The 22,582-nt window shown below is 45.9% G+C and overlaps 1 protein-coding gene across 4 annotated transcripts in view; it reads right to left on the bottom strand.

The window, feature by feature from the left end:
* gtdc1 (glycosyltransferase-like domain containing 1) overlaps positions 1-22,341 on the bottom strand; it is a 29,264-nt gene extending 6,923 nt beyond the window's left edge. For 2 of the 4 annotated variants that reach the window (XM_056580448.1, XM_056580449.1), the window contains exons 1-5: positions 17,723-20,806; positions 15,352-15,519; positions 14,382-14,555; positions 5,741-5,863; positions 5,219-5,461 (exon numbers count right to left, since the gene is read on the bottom strand). In XM_056580448.1, coding sequence (XP_056436423.1) covers positions 5,219-5,461; positions 5,741-5,863; positions 14,382-14,555; positions 15,352-15,519; positions 17,723-17,988 — 974 coding nt within the window. In that variant the 5' untranslated portion in view covers positions 17,989-20,806. Of the gene's footprint in view, positions 1-5,218; positions 5,462-5,740; positions 5,864-14,381; positions 14,556-15,351; positions 15,520-17,355; positions 17,388-17,722; positions 20,807-22,234 lie in introns of those variants that run through there. The other 2 variants (XM_056580450.1, XM_056580451.1) reach the window with 2 other exon arrangements.
* Positions 22,342-22,582: the final 241 nt, after the last annotated feature.

The raw sequence follows: 22,582 nt of genomic DNA, 5'->3' as shown, positions 1-22,582 counted from the left end.
ATCAAGGGACGTTGGAGGTCGCGACGGCAACCTATTTAGTTAATCCCCAAAGCCCGGGGGCTATGGAAGGGACATGGCCCTTAAAGTATAAAGATCCGTCAACATAACAGACGTGAATGAATGCGGTATAGCCGAACGGGTCCTGTCTGGACCATCTTTTCCCATAGTACCAGACGCCTTGCGCTGTCCTTCATGCTGTCATTAGCCAAACATTTGCCCCGGGTAGTGTTGTTGTCACGTTGGTGGTCCCGGACATTGTTTCCCTTGTTAGCTAAAAGCCAATTTTCCAAACGTTCTCTGTCTTCCCAATTTCTTTTTGTGAAACAAAAACAGAACCACCGACGACAACAGATTATAATAAATACATCTTTATATTTACCGCAAAAGACAGTGGGGGCCGCGTGAAGGTCAACCCGGCCGCTACAAAAATCTCTTAAATTGAGGAACGACAAAGGGGCATTACCTCGCTGGGATTTCCTTAGGTGAGGCATTAGAGCGGGGCTTATTTATTCTCATTTCCACCGCTCAGACTCACTGCCTTCCCCTGTGGTTACCGCGCTAATTCCCTTATTTCCTAGCCTTTTTAACTCGGTGCACAAGGCATGAATCCCTATTCCCCCATTACTGATACAGGAGAGGACAATGAGTGAATGAAAGCGTGATAGCGGTGTGCGCCCATCCCTGTATCACCCCCCCCCCCCCCCCAAGCCCTCTACCCCCCCTCCCACCCCATGAAGGAAAATGAGTGTTAATTAACGTGTGTCAAGAGGAGCTCCCCGAGTGAAGCCCGGCCACGCGCACGTGAGTAGGCGCGCACGCCTGTGTAGGCGCACCCCCCCTGCAAGGGCGGACGCTAATCGACCGAGTGCACGTGCTCGGCCGCGTGTGCCTCCTTTAATATTTAATAAAGGCGAAAAAAAGAAAAGAGGGAAACCGAAACATAGGCATGAACACAGACATGCGTACACAAACACAGACAGGGTGCAAACACTCACACATACTCTCACACACACACAAACACACAGACACACACAAACACACATCTGGTGCAGGCATGCGAGCATGAATACGCTCACAGAGACCTTCACATGCGTGTACCCCGGCACACACACACACACACACACACACACACACACACACACACACACACACACACACACACACACACACACACACACACACACACACACACACACACACACACACACACACACACACACCTCCCTGTACAGTTGTGCGCGGCCCGGCTCCCCACTGATGACCTAGATCTTTAATGAGGACCGTTAGCCCCCAGTGACAGTCAACTGAAGTCTGAGCTGTCAGCCCGCTGATTGGTGTTTGAGTGACAAACAAAAGCTACGTGGCATCATCTCCCCATAATCACCTCCCCCAAAACCCCCCCTTCCCCTTCCACCACCACCACCACCACCACCGATGCCCCACTAATCTGCCCCGTTATTGCAGCAAATAGAGGTTGCCTCTGATCTAAGGTGCCGATGGTAGCGGTGGTGCAGAGCTGCCATGCGTGGGACCGGGAAGGGAGCGTGTTTGTGTGTTTGTGTTGGCGGGTTGGAGTTTCAGTGCTCATTCCTCCAAAGACGTCTCTGCAGTACACGAGGTGACGTGGAGGTGAACGTCTATCATAAGCGGGGGCAAAGCACTGCACTCTACGTGAGATACTGAGGGGGGGGCAAACGTTTGTCTGTTGCCGAAGTAAGGGCAGGTGCTGTGGAGCCCGATCATAGCCGTTGGAGACCACTGCTATGCGTACCTTGATCTCTCCACACTTCCAAGAAAGTACATGTACACCCACCCACCCACCCCCCCCCACCCTGACCCGTTACCGCATCAAGCCCTTTGTGGTGCTTCCTCGACCTCGTTGACCACAAAGACAAATGCAGATTCAGCCAAGCGAGAGACGAGGGAAAGTAGGTGGGAGTGCTGGGGGGGGGGGGGGGGGGGGGGGGGGGGAGAGAGAGTGCAGCAATATCTTCCGTGGATAGAATCTCATTAATATGCATAACATACCAACCCAAAAGAAAATAAGATCCTCTCATTTAGAGATCCGTGATTAAATATTCCCCTTTATGTAGCACCCAAGAGGTGCATTTTAAAATTCAAATACTATTTACACCAATGCACAATGTGAAATGAGCCCTATCACCAGAAAAAAACCAAACGACTGAAGCACTAATTAAGGGGACACTTGAAAGACAAAGAGAGGAGCTTACTGCGGAGAGATTGTGACAGTCGGAGATAGTTCAGTGGCACGGAGAGGGGGTAGGGAGGGGAGATGGTGCTGTACACTTCACATTCTCACAGAAAAAAACAGCACCTTGTGGGAACGGCAGTGGGAGCTGCATGAAACTCCTGAGAACCATGAGAGCACCACTTTCAAAGGGGTACATGCAGGCTATGCGGTATATTAATGTGGAGAGTAGTTACGGTTCTAGACTTTTTTTTTTTCTAGGTTTATTTTTTTCGTCTCACAGAAAAGGAAACACACCAAAGCCTCAACTTAAATGGCGCTCACAGGGAAAGCGATGGAATTAAAGGGCTCACAGAATATTTCAATAAAATCACATTGAAAGAGAAATCCATAGGCGTGTCGTCAGTTAATGTAAACAAACTCCCCCCTACGCCTGCACAGTGGATGCTACATGAGGCTGTTTAACATCCACCAGATGAAACACCATTCGTGTTTGTTTCAACTTGCAATGCAATGATTTTATGACACATCCTCTGCAACCTCCAACAATGATGTCCTGCTGTTAAGGGGGTCGCTGGGACGGTTGCAAACGGATGCATTTTAACAATTTAAAGGAACAAACAAGGAGCGCTCGGGCTCTACTACTTCAGAGTTTGCTGGTGTGCAGCAAGCAAGGTCAAGACAGGGAGGGGGGGGGGGGGACATCATCTTCAGTTCAAAGGAGTATGCTAAGCCAAGTCTCTGTGTCTCAAATGACTCCTTAACAATGCACCGTGTTTTCTGACTCCATCGTGTATGATGACACTATTGCAGCCCCCCCCTCCTCCTCTCAAACCCCCACAAACCAATCACAGCACCAGCAGGCAGACAGAGATGGAAATCCTCTTGAGGTAAAAGCGCTGATCCTGATCAACCTTCGTGGTCCTGAGCTCTGAGAGCTAAATCTCTGGCACAGCATAGAGAGAGAGAGAGAAAGAGAGAGAGAGAGATAGAGAGACAGAGAGTGAGGGAGAGAGAGAGAGAGAAAGAGAGATAGAGAGACAGAGAGTGAGGGAGAGAGAGAGAGAGAGAGAGAGAGAGAGAGAGAGAGAGAGAGAGAAGAGAGAGATAGAGAGACAGAGAGTGAGGGAGAGAGAGAGAGAGATTTAACGGTCCCTTCGGGTTATCGCCACTGTGGCACGAAGCCATCTTCACCTGTAAACAGCTGTCTGCTGGCGCCACTCGCTGATCCTATACCCCCCCCCCCTTATCCCCCCCCAAATCAGACCTCTAGCCCCCCCTGGAAAGCATCGCCTGCAATAAGGCGCTCTCGTAATCTGAGGATCCAGGCCACACGCAGATTATCAATCTGCAAACCAAACCACCAGGAGAGAAAGAGAGAGAGACGGAGAGAGCGAGAGAGAGAGACAGGGGGAGAGAGAGAGAGAGAGAGAGAGAGAAAAAAAAGTCAAGGGCGGAAGAGGAAATATGAGTGGAGTGAAATGGAACAAACTGAGAGAGGCTTCAATCTGGGAGGATTAACGAGGCATCTCTCTCTCTCTCTCTCTCTCTCTCACCCTCTCTCTCGCTCTTACATCCCTACACCGTCATTCTACATCTCCCTCTCTGTGTAAATCCTAATTTATCCCCAGAATAAAGCCAACATTTATGCAGCATGGATGTTGAGAGCAATAATCCATCTGTGTTTTGCTCAGTTTAGAGGAGATTAGGCGACGGGTGCTTTTGTCACTGATACAAGAGAAGGTGGGAAACAGATAGCGGGCAGAGTCCGAGGCAGAGCAAGGGCGGACTGCAGTGATACCACCAACAACGACCGTGGAGGGCAGGGGCAGCAGTGGCCTTTACACTGATTCCTGATGTTTTGATGAGTGAAGCAGGAGCCTTTGTGGATAGGCGCTAGAGGGAATAATACGAATAAGAATAATATGCATCCCTGGGTCCTCTGAATTTGCTTCATAAATCAAATGTATTGTTATTACGATTATTATAAAACATTATAAAATATTACTAAATATAATGGAGCCCACAAAAATAAGGGAGGAACTTTTGGCCACTCCTTTAAAACAGGTTACTAGCTTTCTAGCTTTAGCAATAGGTCTGCCGAGCCTTGTGGAAGATATCTGTCTTGTGCAACGAGTGAATGAGGAGAGTGTGAGCAGGTAGCCAGGTAGCAGGTAGACAGGTACTACATCCAATCATTCAATTTGCCAAAATGCGTCTTCGGATAGGCGTGCGACAGCCAAAGATACCTTATTATTAAATGTTCTGTCAGAGCATTTAATTAATTGATTGCTGTTGGGATTTAAGCAAAATGTCAACAAATATGACAAAAAATGCTAAAATAAATTGCCTACCCTAGCTTCACACATGATGATGCATCTGTATCTGGGGTTTACTGTACGACTTAAACTGTATGTAATCCACCATGCCCTTTTGTTGTGAGAATAAACTGCCATCCAAGACGAGTAATCATCCGCGAGGATGGCACCCAGATGCTATAGTGATTGATCTGACCGCTGGATTATGGGTTTTCTCTGTGTGACGACTTTGCTCTAACACACAGCATAGCAGGAGAGGTGAACGACATAACAACTGCCTGCTGGCTCAACATGTTTTCAGACTTCGGTGTAAACGCTAAACACGTGCTCCAGTAGGCCAACAGGCAGACAAGACAATCCATCAAAAGATGCTCCAATCGTGCTGTTGGGGTGTTGATGTTTGTGTGTGTTTATTTGTGTGTGTTTATGTGTGTGTGTGTTCTCCCTTTTTTTATGTTAGTTTAAAAAAGGGGGGGTGGATATAGTTTATTGGATAGAGTCTTCTGACTTCCAGTTGACAGGTTCTCGGTTTGAATCCCGATATCCACATTCTCCCTACAAGGACCCTTGAGCAAGAAGCATGATCCCCTCCCGCCACGTTAATGCCCCTGTATCTGTATTCATTGTGAGTGGCGTTGGATAAAAGAGTAAATTATTGAGAAGTCAGGGTCTATTTTGCGTCTTAACTCACCACCTGTGGGGCCAGACAATATGCAACGGTTTGGTCTGGTCACCTGGTCCACATCCTCCCATCGATGCGGTCTGCTCCCCTTCGCCCGCCGGGACGTCCCGGATGGAGGAGCCACAGTGCCCCGGTGCCTCACCCTGTCCCAGCGAGGAGCTGTGCCCGGGCCCGGACGGGACAGCCGCATTTCTGGTCTCTGGAGGGGTTCCCCGAGCCTCCTTGTTGCTCTGTGAGCCCAGCTCCTCAGACCTAACCGTAAGATAATAAGACATATGTTTTACACATCAAGGAAATGCTGTGTAATTTATATATATATATATATATATATATATATATATATACATAAGAAAATATTGTACAAAGGGAATTAACACATGTCCAAATGGCAGGTTACTTCATTGAGTTTGTCATTAACTCCAGTACATGGCAAATGGAGCGTCATGCTGCATTAAAGAGGTGAAAGGTCAATGGAATTGGGTTGCCTCGACACTGGGTGGTCACTCCGGGCAGGCAGCCGCACACCGCTACCTTGGCGCCTCAGGATCCTCTAAGCGGGGCTCAAGCATCTGGCCCGGAGGGACGGTGATGTCATCATCGGGGGACGCCGCCGCCGCCGCAGGCCCGCGGAGGAGCTTGTGTTCTGGGAGAAGACTGTTTTAAAAAAAGAAAGAGGAAAAAAAAACCTTAATTCACTGCAGCGTGGAGACGCCCACTTCATCCCAGGAGGACCACGCGGCGCCCTGCCTCCTAGGAGGGTGCATCGCAAGGGAGGCGGAGTCAGAGCGGCTGATCCGAAACAATAAGATGTCAACCTCCTCCTCATCATCATCATCACCGTCATCACAAAGCTACTGAAAGAAAGTAGCCCGGCCCTGGCTCCGAGCGCCCGCTCACCCGCTGGCTCCCCTGGGACCGAGCGGCGGAACGGGCGCTGGAAATAAAAGACGCTGATGTCATTGCGTCGAGGAGGGGAATGGGAAACACATTGAAAGGGCTGGCAGCCGTGGCAAGCCGTCTTCATGGCGAGGGGGAAGTTTACGAGGGCGGGGAGCACGGTATGGTCGGCATATAGAGGGACAGCCCAGCCTGTCACTGTCTGTCTGTCCGTCCGTCTGTGTGGTCCCAGATGAAACACGTACAGTTGTCGAGACAACGATCAGTCAGGCTATGTTGAATGTTGTCTTGGCGATGAACTCGGTAGCAAAGACACAAAAAACACTGTGAAGTAGGTTTCACAAACCAAAGAAACAAAGACAATTCCACAAATTGAAAGTCATTCAACTTTTGATACACATGATGCACAGCTAGCCAAAAATGGATTCCTTGTACTTTAATACGTATCACTGTCACCAGAGGTCGTCTCTTGTAAAGATGACATCACAGCATAACCAATTTCAGCTGGCAAACAACCCCTCAGATACCCAGCAGCATGTGGAAGACCTCTAAATACAAATGTTTCTAATGTATCACTTGGAAGATGTAAACACACAACCAATTGAAGATTTGTGGTTTTATTCTTCGATTTCATCGTCTTCCCTAGCTTTCCCCCCTTTCATCCTCCAGGGTTGCCGTGTAAAATAAGCACACCTTTCTGCTTTAAAACATAAATAAGTACCCAATTGAAACACGTGTTAATCTGGAATGGGAATAAATCGTTAGGTAAAAGGACTTAATGCCCATTTACTTATTCATCTCCAGTACTCAAATCACGTATTCCTTTGATCTAATAAAGCCCTGCTAAAGAGACTTTCCTGGCTACTGTAAAGGGGTGTTAATATTGCCTCAGGTGTACTAAAAATTAGCATAAAAAAACACACCAAAACATACTGTGCAGCCGCAGCCCATGTTCCGGGCTGTCCGTCTCCGGCTAGCACTTGCATTATTAAGATCCATAAAGGCAATTTAGAGCTTGAGTTTCAGAAAAGCCAGGCAGCCAGACATTACCTCGTCAAGTCATTGATAAAAATGACAAAGTGGAGAGACTGGGTGGGATGGATATGTTGTATAAGAGATATGGACATGAATTCATCTCTCTCATGAGATGCCTGTTTAAAAGGGCTGACAAGGAGGCGCTAGTGGTTAGGTATGACCAATGATGCTGGCTCGCTGGCCCCTGGGAAAATTGTATTCGATACATCCATTTTAGAAATTGGATGAAGAGGTTTTGACTATGGGCTATAAAACCGTGGTTGTGTCTACTGAAGGGGGGGGGGGGAGAGAGGGAAGTGGAGGGAAGGAAGGGGAGAGAAAGAGAGAGCGAGGTACTTAGAGAAAATGCCAGCAATTAGCTTATTTATAAATCAACAGCAATTTCTGTGATGACTTTACCTCTGTCCATTTGATTAAATGTGAAAGGATGAAGGGGAGAGTCAAAGTCAAAAATCATTTGATCTAATTTCCTTTATTGGCAATAATCACAAGTGTCTCTCCCACCGGGTTATAAAACATGGGCTGGATCTGAAGCTTGCACTTGGAAGGGCTCCTATACCCAGAGAGCCCATTTAATACAACAAAGATAACACTAGCTTGATGCTGCCCAAAAATGAATTAATTCAAGACTCTAAAGATGCAGCAACATTCGTGCTTCTTGTTTCCTATTTTACCTTACGACATGAACATGTAATACAATTCCTGAATGTCTTTAAAACATAAGACGCATTTTCCTTAACAAGAACCACACTAAGAAGAGGGAATGTTCCTTGTCTTCCCGAGACCAAAAAGGAGCGTTGCAGGTCAAACAACAAGCATGATGGCTGCTGAACCCAATTGGAGTGGAAGCGGTGTTCGTGAGTGTCCATCTAGCGCCCTGCTAAGGTGGTCCAGCAGTGGAACTCCCCAGGGGGCTTAACCCTAGCCCTGGCCACGTTAGGGGTCAGTATAGAACCCACTGAGAGGTTTTTAAAGCAGTGAGGTTCGCTGTCCCACGGGCATCACTTCAAAACAATCTCATCAGCATAAAGCCCCTGAATCACGGCCACTTAACACCGCTGATGGTGCTTTTCCCTCGTTGTCGAGAGAGCCAGCGCGTCCAGCCGGGACCAAGGGGAGAGCGAGACGGCCTCGATTGGCATGAGCTGAGCAGGCCATTAAGGCACATTAAGATCTACATTACAGTCATTATGTGCTGACCCCGTAGTCAGAAATGATCGCGGTCCACTCTCCTACGTCCAACTAGCGACGGCACTTGCTAGCGGTGGGTAGAAGGGGGATGGGGGAGGGAGGAAGGGAGCAGGGGCTGGGGGATGGAGAGGGTGGTTGAGTGTACTTCACCCCGTTGGTGATCACAGACCATCACAGGCCGCGGTCACACACGCCTACGGGGGAAATACTGGAGGAGTGTTCAGACTTCACCGTGGATTAACATGGGAAGGCTGTGAGGAGGCCCTTTTGCCTCTCGGTCTGGTGGGGAGGCCGCAGAAGGTCAAAAGTGAAAAGAAATTGCATACTTTTTTGTCGTTGCAGTTGGTTGGAGGATATGGGTGAAATTACGCAATGTGCGGATGGATTCCGAAAATGTGACATAAGACATCTGCTGTATCTGCCGTGTGTTGAGGTTGTACCCTGAGAAATACCCACTATAACAGGGCTTTTCTTTTGGGTTTTTTAAATTCGGGGTTGAGCCGAACCGTGAAAATTTCAAATGTCGTACTGGGGTAGGATTTCGAAAATACGAAAATATACAAACACCTCCACAAACCACAGTAAGTAAAAACATGCTTGTAGCGTTCTGCATTAAAACATTTATTCAAGCCAATGGAGTGTTTTCTGGCGTTGTTCTTGAACCACATCAATCAAATGTGAGTTTGACAACAGCGCTTTTGTGCACAGACCAAGATATAGTGTCCAAAAATCGCACTTCGAATCGCAACAGGTACTGGAAGCGACTCAAGTACTGGGACAAAGACGAAACCAGCATCCAAGAACTGTAGCCAGGCCTGCCAACCACTGTCACACACTCAAAAAAATCCACGAGAGCCACTGAATATGTGAACATGTTTGGCCAATAGATTATCATTACTTAGCTAGCTTTAAACACTGTATAAATATAACTCATTCACTGTACACACAAAAGCCATAAGTCTCATGAGGGAGCAGCCTCAGAACTCATTCTGTTCCAATTAAAAATAAAGAATTCCCCCATGTGTCCTGTGATGTCATTGACTATGGAGCAGCCACGGTTGCATGCTTGTCGTTTCGTCTCTCCGTCAGAACTCGAGACCTATCTCATTTTGAGGGCATTCGGTAAACATCTCAAACAATGGGAGGTGGGGAACTTAAAAGCCACCTCAGGTCAGAAATGGGAGGATGGTCTATCATTGGCTGTTGGAATGCCTTGCGGGCAGACTGCAGTCCAAGTGAGGTGGCTTAACGCTGACATACAAAGCAAACCACTCTCATATGCTCTGTTTGTCTTTCTCTTTCCAAGCGGAAAAAAGGACGATACATAATATTGTAATTAGTGAAGCAGAGTGTAACAACATTGGTTTGGAGGTATTTTTTTGCTAAATTGTAGCCCCATTGGTTCTTCTGTTGTTTCTGTTCTTTAAACAGAGCTCTCCTGGCATCGGTGTAATTCAATTGTTTAGCCCTGTGTTTGAAAACAGTCGTTTTTCTTGATTATGTCATCACCGGTCAGACACCAGTCTCTTAGCTAGTTCGGTATTAAGGACAAATCACCAATGCGGGGTTTGATCCTTAATTCATTCCTATTCATCACAGTCAGCTCCGTGCACTTCAAAGACGCATATGGGCCCAATTGTGGTTGTTCCTGGCACACGAACGACTGAGAACCGAGTCACTGGCTTATACCTCGGGTTTCAATGGCTAAGCGGCAACAAACCGTTCCGAGCCCCTATAGCATGTTGCTTTTATACTTTCCTAGAACCTAAAGATCTCAGACTGACACGGCAGATGACTGCAGATATAGAAACCGAGGGATTAATGGCTAGAAGGTGTGACGTCAAAAAAAAAGAAAAAAAAAAGAAAAAAGGTGGCCGACAGCTGTTTTCATCATGTCTCCCGACAAGCTTAAGAAATGGATGGCGTGATTAGGCCTTCACCCCCCCCACCCCACCCCCTATTCTCATCAAGCCTTCAGCGCTGGCCAATGGCGACATGAAAGTAATCGCACAACAAGAAAAGATTGCAGAAACGGAGTGTCTGGTGCACTGGGGATGAGCCGCTCAGGGGACCAACTGTTGGAAGGGTTTGCTTAGGGCCCACAAGGTTAGAGAAGGCTTGGCGATCGCCCGGTCAAAAGGCTGCAACAGAGGTTCCTTATGCTGAATTTAAATTCACATTTATATGCGGTTTCCTAATTCCATAAAGTTATCCATTGGGTTGGTGTAACTACATATTTATTGTAAAATTGCTATGAAAAGTCCTATGATGAGCTGTACCGAACATACCACCGACAAAGAAAATTATCCATATTTATTTTATTTGTTTCCTTGTTCAAGCATTTTCATCTTGCTGGCAAGAAGTCCATTTGAGTTGGAGCTTCTCAAAGGAATGTTTCAAACAGGATATCCTGCCATCTGCTCCAGGCTGCCTTGTTCCAGGAGTCAATCACATGGAGACCTGGACTGACTGACTGCTAGGAGCCACATCAATGGCTTTTAAAAGTAGCCAAAGAACCTTTTCTTAATCAACTTAAAAGTAGCTTCAGTTATCTGCAGAGAGTTAAGGGGCTTAATGAAAACCGGGCATCAATGGGGAGGTCTAGAAAAAAAAAAAGAAGAAGAGGTAAACGCGCTTTTCTTTTCATGTTCCCAACTGAAATCTGCATTCAGCTACTTTCAATTGTGGCACTTGTAACACATAGCAAGATGTTTTATCCCGCGGCGTTTCACAATAAACAAATAAAAAATGTATATCTTCCATCCGCCAACTCCCCATCAAATACACGCAAATATTTACACGGGAACGTTAAGCAACGAAAGGCGATGAATCAAATAAACATCTTCTATCAACACCTGCTTATTTACCTCTCCTGAGGGTGAACAATAATAAAGGCCATGACAAGGACACAAAGGCAATAGAAGAAACTAGGGGTGCCATTCAAAAAGCCGGCGGGGGGGCCCTTGCCGGCCAGAATGTGGCACCTGCTGATCACGTGGTGGCCCCTTACATTGATTTGATTACACTCGGCTACCCCGCCCTCCATACCATACCCACGGATTGACAATTCTCAAAGAGAAGTCAATGCCCTGCTGCTCTGCCATGATAAATGGGATGGCTTTGTGTACCACCGCAGGTTTCTGCTGGCTCAGGTCAATCGCTATTAAATTACAAAAGTCTGCCTATCAAAGGCCGATTGATAGATGGGGCGACCACAAAACAACACTCGCCACAAAGAGACCTCTGGCTTCACGGAGGAATAAAAAAAAAAGGCACACGGTTCAAAAGCCCCCCATCCCCACACCCATCCCCAGCCCCCCCCCCCCCCCTGAAAGCAAAGGAGAACAGAGAAGAAATGATGAATATTTTAGCGTATTCATCTGAAACTGGCAGCGTTTACACCACGATCACAGCAACATCACTGGAATATTTTGAACGGGGAGACAAGAGTTAGAAAGGGTAGGCGACAAAATACCTATGCAGAGACATGATCCGGTGTTCCCACCACCTCCCCCCTACCCCCTCCCCACCCCCATCCCGCCACATCCATTTGTTTCTCTGAGCGTTTTATATTTTCAGAGAGCTGGACTAACTGTGTTTGGAAAAGGACCGCGGGCATGTCGGGGGATTGTCGGCCATGCATATAATCGCTTACTTACACTCTGTGAGTTTGCTTTGGATCAGGCAAATTACCATCTGAAAATGAGCTGAAAAACACTCTGGGCAAGACGCCTGCGCCATCCATGGCAGCTCACTTTTCAGCATTTCTTACCCAGGCTAGTACACATAGAAAATAGGCCGAGGTGCATGCAAACAACAACAAGAAAAAAATGACACACACACACACACACACACACACTGACACACACACACACTGACACACACACACACACACACACACACACACAACACAACTTGCACGAACATTAGCCAATGCTCAAAGAAACACAGAGAGAGGGTTCCTGGTGTTGTCATGCCCAACTTAATTATAACAGGGTTAGGGGATAGGGACGGATGATATGTGCACCGTACTGAAAACAAGAATCAGAAAGTAGCCTTTGTATGTATATGTAACATAGAAGGAAGCTTAGCTTGTGGCTAAAGTGCCGAAAGCACAGCCATGACACATGTGAGAGAGGTGGGGGCAGGGGGGGGAAAGAAACTAACCCAGTGCACAGATCGCCGTTGACTCCACTCTGTGTAACCCACAGACTCCTCTCTGGGGAGGGAGTGGGGGGAAGGGGGGTAGGCCATGATATAGAGGCCGTGTGACACAATTACTGTAGCACGGGTCACACACACACACACACACACACACACACACACACACACACACACACACACACACACACACACACACACACACACACACACACACACACACACACACACACACACACACACACACACAAGTTTCACGGACAGGCGTCTCCGCAGGGGGGAGGGGGGTTGTGGGCCCTAAATAATTAGCTATAATGCGCCACAAGAGTACACTCGGAACAATATGTGCACTTGGGTGAGCCGAGAAGACTTTCATCTTTTCTTCGGCGCTGGGTCACCCCTGAGAGAGGAGAGGCATGAAAGAAACCAGGCTGGATCGCTGAATAACGCCATTGTGTGTTTATGAATTTTCATTCAATTAGTGCCACGAATCCCACCCTTTTTTCCAGATTTGATTAGATTTCTTAAGAGGGCAAAAATGTCTCAATGGAAACACCGGGATCCCAGGGACGACATGAAATCAGGCCCGAGCTCACCTGTTTTGATATTAACGCTGGCGTTTCTTCGTAAACATTGTCAGCGTTTCAACGCTTGCATTCAAACTCCCGACGACGGGGCTACGATGTTGTCGCTTTCATGTGAAGAAGTGGCTGCTGTTAATTTGGGGTTTAATAGGAAACAGAGCCCTCTCTCTCTCTCGCTCTGTAGCATAGAATTTTTGGCTCTTCCACAGTGCATTGTTTTGGAACAGAGCAATGAAAATGTACCACCCCCTTCTCACTGATCCGAGACTAAAGTTTATGAAGGCAAACCTGGATCCAATTGATCCACGGTGACAGTTGTTTTGTTGTCCCCATGAGTATTTCATTCTAATTAGATGTGTTTAAACAAAAATAATAAGTAAAGGATTATACTGAATCCAACAGGCCCATGTAGCAACCAGTGCTACCTCCGTATAAATTATTTAGACGAACGGAATGGAGAAGCAAATGATAAAATAAATAAATAAAGACGACACAACTTTTAAAATAACTAGAGACCTTGGTGCCTTCTCCATGTAATTAACACTTGAGATGAAGTGGAGTTTCCCTGTGATTAAAACCCGATCCCTACACAGCAGCAAAGACGCCACATGAAAGGATCAGTGCATTCACGGCAACGCCAGGGCAATGGATCCCATGATACGAATGTGATATTGCAACAGTGAATTTTGACCTCGATGGCAGAACCTTGCAAAATAGGCTGTTAATAAACATTCTCATTAATATTAAATTTGGATGATTTGAGTCTCCATCAATATAACCATATACATCACTCAGAGACTGAAATTAAACAATATCAGACATTAAAGTGTCAATCTCCAAGATATCCCAACTTTTATATTTTAATGAATGCCAGTTCAGCCACTATCTATCGCCGAATAGGGAAAGACAGAGGTTGATCGAGCCTATGGCCCACTGATGAAACCCCTTGCTTTTGCAGAAATATGAATGTTACGAACTGGGTATCGTTTGCGACATTCTTCAATCAAATCCCAAATGGCCCAGTAGGTGATGCATTTCCATCAACCCAAGAATGGCCGTCCTGCCAGAGAGGGTATGGCGGAGCTACTGCAACAGACTCGCACTGACTCACTTGTGTGCGTGGCGGCATGCACCATTTATTTTCACCATATCAGTGCAAACTTATAACGAAACAGAGATCTTTCAGATTGCCACTTTAAACAAGAAATAATACATGTCAATGGTAAAAATCGAAACCCCCTCTCTCGGGGTATTTCCCCGGAAGGCGCGTCCACCGTGGGACACCAGGGGCCGATGGCACTGACCTGGCGACACTGGGGAACCGAAGGGGGAAGTGGAGCACCGAGCACTTGGGCCGGAGGAGCGACGCCAAGTCCTTTGGCCGGTGGTCGGGCATCCGCTTCAAGAAGGCCCCGACGGACGAGAGGAAGGAGTTCATGTTGAAGAGGGAGTTGAACACCACCGCATCTGCCACCAGGCTGGGAGGGGAGAGAGAGAGAGAGAGAGAGAGAGAGAGAGAGAGAGAGTGGAGAGAGGTCTGAGAAGAGGAGCGTGCTGGACCAGAGGCTGGTGGCGCTGGACGGGGCCCGACCCTGGTGCCCCGCTCTCGCAAGAGTTATTCAGGGCCGCCGCAGAGCTCATGGTCGGGGGGCTCGGAAAATGGGTCCTATTCTCTTTCATTATGAATGCAGGCCACAATATAATTCAAATTAGCCAAGCAATCTGGCTTCAATCCAATCAAATGTCTCTTAATGATCCATTCGCTTTGAGTAGCATATTATTTAATGCTGCCATATTTGACTGGCTTAACGACATTAAAGGAGATGGAGTGGGTTGCGCCGAGCTGAGTTATTGACATGTTGCCCTATGCAGATCAACAACAATCAGTTTTCTTTTAGAGTGCCTCTCTTTTCCTGTTAGTCCCCTGATTAATGACAATGCCGTCGCTCGACAAGAGTGACTTCAATTACCCAGAGAGCATCATGTTGGGCCACGGTAATTAACCAATCATGTGCGCCCTGACATGCTCATTAAGACAAACTATTACAGTTGACTAGTGTTTCTTTTCCTTATGTACAAACAAATGGGTAATTAAGTGTGTGCTTAATTGTCGTATTGCTTAACTTATTGTTATTTGGGACAGCTCTGCTTTGACATACGCTTGTTTTATTGTTATTATCTTCATGCCGCTTAAAGCATACCCGTGATATTATGGTAACGGATCATCCAAATTGCCTGCCTGCGTGACGTGTGTTTGTTTTCTGCTGTCCTCACCAGGAGAGGATCTGGTTGTAGCCATACTGGAAGTCCCTCTCTTGGTCTTTGCGCACGGGATAGACCAGCTGGTTCTCGTGGAAGTAGAGAACCTTCTTGAGGGCTGCCAGGTCCGGCCGCAGAGCCACCAGCTCACACAGATTGAGGACAGAGCTGGTGAACAGCACCCTGCATGGAGGTGGTGGAAGTGTGTGTGTGTGTGTGTGTGTGTGTGTGTGTGTGTGTGTGTGTGTGTGTGTGTGTGTGTGTGTGTGTGTGTGTGTGTGTGTGGGGGGGGGGGGGTGGGGGGGGGGTGGGGGTGGGGGGGGAGATAGAGAGAGGGGAGGCAGTCGGAAGTGATAGAAGCACACTTAAGTATCACAGTTCACAATGGCTCGGACATCATTTCACAGATACTTGAACACTCGCTCTGCCAACCTAAACCTCACGAGGCTAGAACACAGTGTTCCGGTGTTAGTAGCCTTGGTGAGATTGTTTCCACGGCACAGCATGAAGTTTGGTTTCAACGTTGGTAGTAGAAGCATCTGTGTAGGTCATGTGTAGGCCTCATCCTCGTAGTCCCTGCTACAGACCTTCAAATAACACTCCGACCCTAAAGGACATGCATACACACACGCAAACATGCACACACACACACACACACACACACACACACACACACACTGACTCGCAAGCATGCGCACACGCACACGGAGAACACAACTCCGCACCATGCTCCTGATCCTGCCGTACTGAGGGAGTGGGGGGATCCTTTGAAGCTCTGCATCTCCCTAAATGACCCCCCATCCTCTCTCCTCCACTCCAAAACTTGGCTCACATCTTCATCGCTCAGCTAGGCCTACTTTTCTCTCTCCCTCTCTCTCTCTCTCTCGTCGCTTCGTATTTTTATTTTAACCCACGAGCGAGCCACACGCTTTGATGTGGTTGCTCCACGAGCCATCGCTAGGATCACTGCACCGCGCTCTCCCCCATTGCCCCCCCCCCCGTGTGCCTTACAGACCTGGGATTAGCCCGATTTCCTGGCCCCTCTCATGCTGCCCCGCCCCACCATCTAACCTAAAAGAGGCCTGCAGGACGACACGCAAAACGGCAAATCGCCCTCACCCTCTAAACTCCTGCCGGTTAATGCCGTCCGTTCTGACTCAAAACAGATGAGCATTCGCTATTTTTACCTTTTCCTAAACCACGAATAGCCAGAGGGGACATCCCGTGTATTTCAACTTTTAGGTTGTAGCTTCAGACGGCAGACGGAGGGGCCAGACGTGGGCTTTACGCCGTTACGTGTTTAATATTATCATTTGAAGTCCCACCCCCGCCAATGACATGAATATGCCATAGTAACATTCAGTGTTCCAAAAGCCAAAGATATAGGCCACAATGACATGCCATTATACACGTACATCTGGTGGCAAAGTACTGATCTGAGTCAACAAACTGCTTCAATTGTGACAGCAGACATTTGACCTTTTTAATGGATTGAATAAATCTTGACTGTGCTTGAGTGTGCTTGAGATGTGAGTCTCTCTCTCCGAGTGCATGATGTGCTGTTTCTGCATGATGTGTGGGTGCGTCTGTTTGTGTGTTAGTGTGCGAGAGACTTAGTATCCTAAATATTTAGATTTCTAAATTAATTAAATATTGTGAAATAATAATGCATATTTAATACATAATATGCAAAAAAATTAAGTAAATATATGAAGTGCTTGCAAAGGAATTTAACCAGGGAATGTTGCAAATGTATTAGTTGTGCGTCACTAAAAAAAACATACGTCACTTCTTAGTGTAAATGAGAAATAATGAGGGACTTTGGTTTGACATATTACCAGTCGGTGTGTTTGTGTGTGCTCAGTTACGTCAACACCAAAGACTGAAAGTGCACGAAAAGACAAATAACGGTGATATGGTGAAATATTGTGGTGAATGCAAACATTTACATGCCGAAACAGAGAGTTTGAGGATGACTCACAGCGCGTGTGTGAGATTGTGTGTGATTGAGGAATTTACCCGCGAAAATCCAAGGGCCATGCCATCCACTCCTAGCGTGAAGGGAAGGGAAAAACTAAAGTTTGGAATGGTTTCAAAGGGGCTGTTTTATGCTGAAAAGAATGCTACATTCAACCTGGTTAAAGTGCCAATTAAAAGTCCTGAACGTCTTGTCTTCTGCTAATCAACTCACTTTAATGCCACCAAACTCCCAGTGTTGCAGGAAACGCGGCTCCGAATGCAAACCATGAGTATAAATACCATGAGTATAAACACAACTAGTGACCGGGTGTATTATATTCAAAAGAGTTTAGGCCTGCATACTGCTTTCCTTGGTTAAAAAATAATAACAAAACAAGTCAGACATTTTGTTTCTCAGTGGGACTACCTGTATGAGGAACTGGGTGGGATGGCCTGCATGAAATGGAGGGCAGCGGTCCTGGCCCGCCAGTGCCATTTCTTTGCGGGCAGAGTGTGGGCGACGCAGCCGACGACATTCTCTTTCAAAAGGTCAATGAGCTGTTTGTGAGAGCCGCCATAAAAGGCCTCCACAAGCAGCACACATGTGGAATTCTGTGGATAGAAAACAAATAAAAAGTATAATAAGAATGTTACATGCAAAAATATAGCAGATATTGACGATACAAAACACATCTGGTGGAGGCAATCGGTAGTGAATTGCCCTTCCTACAAAAAAAAAATGTTTGGTTGAACAAAGAAATGCCATATTCAATTTGTAGAATAATAAAACTACATTTGTATGTCCTGCCATGGCAATTATGAAGCCTGTTTCCGATGTGATGGACTACAATTTCCAAAAGACAGAGGTAAAAAGAAAATCGAGGGAGGAGCCACAGCAGGCTTTACAGTCAGTTAAGGCACATGGGCGCAAGGCTTTCCAGAACAATCTCTCTTCCAGTGAATTCCCTCCTCTTTCTGATTTCCAGTCTACAACTACCATACATGCTGTTCTCCATCTTATTCCTCCATTTAGCTGCCCACAATGGGGAGTAATGTATTTGCAGCACTCAGCAATTGCCCGCAGACTTTTCAATCAGTCAATATCGAGGTTTTCTCCAGCGCCTTAAACGTCAAGTCATATCTCAAGTAGGAAATGAGCTGTACAATCTTGCTTTCAGCCGTAGCACAGGCTGTTAGCTGACTGTAAGCGGATGGTAGATATGGCTTGGGTAGATTTTAGCGTTTCCCACTGCTTAGGTAAGGAAAGGGCTTAATGGAAATGTAAAAGTTTTTTGAAAAATACCAACCGAATGTCTCTCTATTGTAACTCTTGGAATGTCCCATTATATCCTTTACATTGTGCGGCCAAAGCTCAAGGTAAGCGCAAATACATGAATATATATGAGGCCTAGTTAATGAAACAGGTTTTACAAAAAAAGAAATGCAATAAGAAAACGCTTGCAAGTAATTCAGAAAAAAAGAGAAAACCTGACGTTGTCAACTCGGGACATTCCACTCTAACCCTACGGTTGCAAGATGCAAAGCATCCTGATGCAGACGACACAGCTGTGTCTCATCTATACCTTTTTCGCCCAACCTTTCTTTCCACCTCACGTCAGAGATGAAACAGTTAAGGGTTAATGTCAGTGTGTACCAGGGAATCCCCAGGTTATTATATGACTGCCGGTCTTAATGAGAGACAAATGGCTGAATGATGTGATGAGTCATTTAAAAAGCCAGGCGTAGGCTTGGCCGCTGATGGAACTCCATTTTGATCTGGAAAACCCAACTATGTAATGCATTATTGGAACCTTTTGTGTACTGTTGCTGAGATTGTTAATATTCAGGTGAGATAAGAAAGACTGTGGGGTAATTCCTTATTTCAACTGTTCATATTTTAGCATGGTTCAATTTGTATATTTACACAAACATTTTGCAATATAAATCAATCATTATGAACATTATGTCATAAACATCATTATGTCTCAACAACGGGCAGTTAGTTATGATTTCAGTTGGATACTTTGGCATGGGATTTTTAATAGGTGAGCAAAGTATCCTCATAATAACATGTTGGACGTATACAGTTCCCTAGAAAATGCAATGCAGCAAGTTAAGTATGTGGTTAGCCCTCACACCCATCTTACACTAGCAAGCACACAAACACACACACACACAGCATTTCCTTAACATAGGCCCAGATAACATGGTGGATTGAGTGCCCCCAGCATATATTTAGACATCAGGGAGTGGACCAATTGTGACCATTAAACCCAGTCACTTGGAGACCCAGTCACTTGGAGAACATAAATCGATCCACATGGGGGTTCACCTGATCATAGGGGGTGGCTGGAAGGGACCGTCCGGAACCACATTGTCAACCGGCAAACGGCGTATACTCAAGCATATGCGTAGGATTCTGACACCTCCCTCTCTGCTCCGAGGGGCCATGTCAAGTCTTGCATGCACGCATGCTGCTAAACTGCATCTGATGTGTTTGTGTGTGTTTGTGTTTGTGTTTGTGTTTGTGTGTGCGTGTGTGTGTCTGGTGTCTTCATCGTCTTAGACGGTTCCTGACAGAACTCTGAGATGTATTCTCACTGAGGGCTTATTTATGTTTATCATGAGATCAGATGGAATATTTACTCCAATCCCAGATCTGTGGAGGATAAAAGTGTAAGGCCAATCAGAGTTCAGTGCTTCGATTGCTTTCTTATAATTAGCCAAGCGGTCGGAAAGCCTGCCCCAAAATAACATACCTTGGCTTTAAAACCAAAACCATGCTACAGAACATGAGCCCAGTTTCATCACAACAATCGTTAAATAGGCATATGCGTTTTAAAATGGGTAAATGATTGCACGCTGCTTTTTTTTTTTCAATGAAAGTCCAAACGACACAATATAAAAATAAAGGTAATGATGGCACATTAAGGCCTACTTTGAGAGGAAAAAAGTTAAAATGCATCATTATCACATTAGATGAGTGCTAGGCTACTTGAAAGGCCTCAATTATTTATGATTGAAACATCTTGGGAGCAGAAGGACCGATCTAAAAATACTTCTGGACATCAAGAGATCCTGCCCAAACACACAAATAGGCAGACACACTCATTGAGAATGCGTGTGTCACACACATTGTATTAGTCTGAATTATGAAGGTGAATAAAGATATTCCTAAAAATCCAAACTGCCAAAAAAAAACACATGAGAATCAAGGAGCAAAATTTAAGAGAGACAGAGAAGGAGAGACAGAGAGAGAAACATTTGTCTGATATTATGACCTAAAAACCTTTTAATTCATCGTTCATCGCAGCCCTTTCACTTTGACAATGCAAATTTAAGCAGCTTCGCACATCAGGCAAGGAACGTGTAATGCTATTCATAACTCCTTTGATCTGGTATTAGAAATGGGGAGGAAGCTCACATTTGCCACGGATTAAGGTTTCAAAGCGGTGAAATGAGTGAGAAGTGACTTTCCTTCTTTTAATTGAGGGAGTCGTGCCCTTGTACTTCACAAGCGCGGGGCTTTATGTGAAAGCTAATCGTTTAAGGATCCACTGAAAGAGACACCAGCTATAATTACAGACACACGGACATGTGCTAATCTTTTTTCCTTGGAAGGGAGGGGAGGGTGGGTGGGGGTGGGGGGGGCAGGATGTGTACAATAGCCTGAAAAAAATTAAACAGGTCCATCAACGCTGATGGAATTCTAACAGGAAAAAAGGTTTTGGCGTTCACTTCCATGTGCCGTTGTGAGACCCACCGTGTAAACTATATGAATCACAACACCTTTACCTTCTGACGGCTTTCTGGATTAGTTGAGCCCCCTCGCCTTAACCTTGACTATGTGGTCACTAACGTTAAAAAACTCAAACCCAACCTGTGATACATTGAACACATTGAAACCATCTGTTTCAAGTTAAGGCAATCTTGATTTTTGGCAATGATTCGGCAAACGTTTGTGTTCATTTTTAGTAAAGGATAGAGCAACTGTAAAGTTACATGAAACCCGAAGGGTCATATTGATCGATTGTGTTGTTTGACTCAGAAGGGTCAACAGAAGGGTCTTGGGGCCTATCCCTGACTCCCTCAGCATTCTTGAGCAAAAGGCTTGATACAGGCCCCTAAATCAAGAAGCCTTATAAAGTTCCTCTGGATAAAATAATTCACTAAATAGTACACATTGAATACCATGCTAATAGGACGATTTCAGCTGTGTGTTATAATTATTATAATAGTGTTTTACATTAATATGAAAACATAATATAGTACAATATTTATAGTATTAAAACAACAATGCAACTACATTATTCCTTTCCACGGTGCAAGATTAATATCTAGCCTAAATAAATAGTCGTTTGTAGTTGATTTACAACGCTGTCATATGCGCATCATCAATTGTTAATCAAGTCATATGGGGGGCGGGAGGTTATTCCACTTTATTCGTAGTGTGTCGTTAGAAACGACTACTAGGAAATAGACCATTTGAGCGTGGTGTGTACTAGGCTATGCAAGTATTTATTTTTCAATTAATGACATAAAACGCTCTACGTGTTTTGTAAAAGCCAGCGCCTGAGGGGCAACTCGGAGAGATGTGTTGTCCTCGATTAATATTCTGTGTTAAGAGCAACCTACCGGTAACATTGTTAGGAAGTTTCCCAAATGTAGTCCGTGTTTGTGTGGTGTGTTGTATACATATACAGAGTAGTAGAAGCACGTGTCTCAATTGGGACCGCATACATTGTAGGCAAACGCAGTTCTCATACATAGTTAGGTGCATTTGTTAGCCGCACTGCTTAGCTTTATCACTGACGACCGCTCTCGCAACCTATGAAACACAATATTCTGCAACACCGGTGTAGCTTTCAAATGGCTCTTCTAACAACGTACCCTCCTCGGCCACATGACAATGAACAGCGGAATAACCGCCTGGGCTTACCTTTTCCTGCATTGGCACGAGAGGGAAGGCGACGTCCCGCTCCCGACTCACATGCGTCATCACGTTGAATTCGAGCCCCGCCCACCACGTTGTCAAATCATTTATTATCTTCCAGGATTCTACAACTGTGATCATGAATGTCGGTTTCTCTCCAGGAATTAGGTTTCAAATTGCATACATTAATGTTTGTTACTGTACCCTGATGGTTGAGACAATGTTTTAATTGGATGCTTTGTCTTAATATCTTGTTTTCGATTGACATGACTTGCATGACTGTTTGTGTGTGTAGTGTGCGTGCGTGCGTGCGCGTGCGCGTGTGCGTGTGTGTGTGCTCATGCCTCCGTGTGT

This window comes from Gadus chalcogrammus, chromosome 20, assembly GCF_026213295.1.
Source record: "Gadus chalcogrammus isolate NIFS_2021 chromosome 20, NIFS_Gcha_1.0, whole genome shotgun sequence".
Classification (NCBI taxonomy): Eukaryota; Metazoa; Chordata; class Actinopteri; order Gadiformes; family Gadidae; genus Gadus; species Gadus chalcogrammus.
The sequence above is the reverse complement of the archived record's forward strand: the minus strand, read 5'-3'. Positions and strand labels throughout refer to the sequence as shown.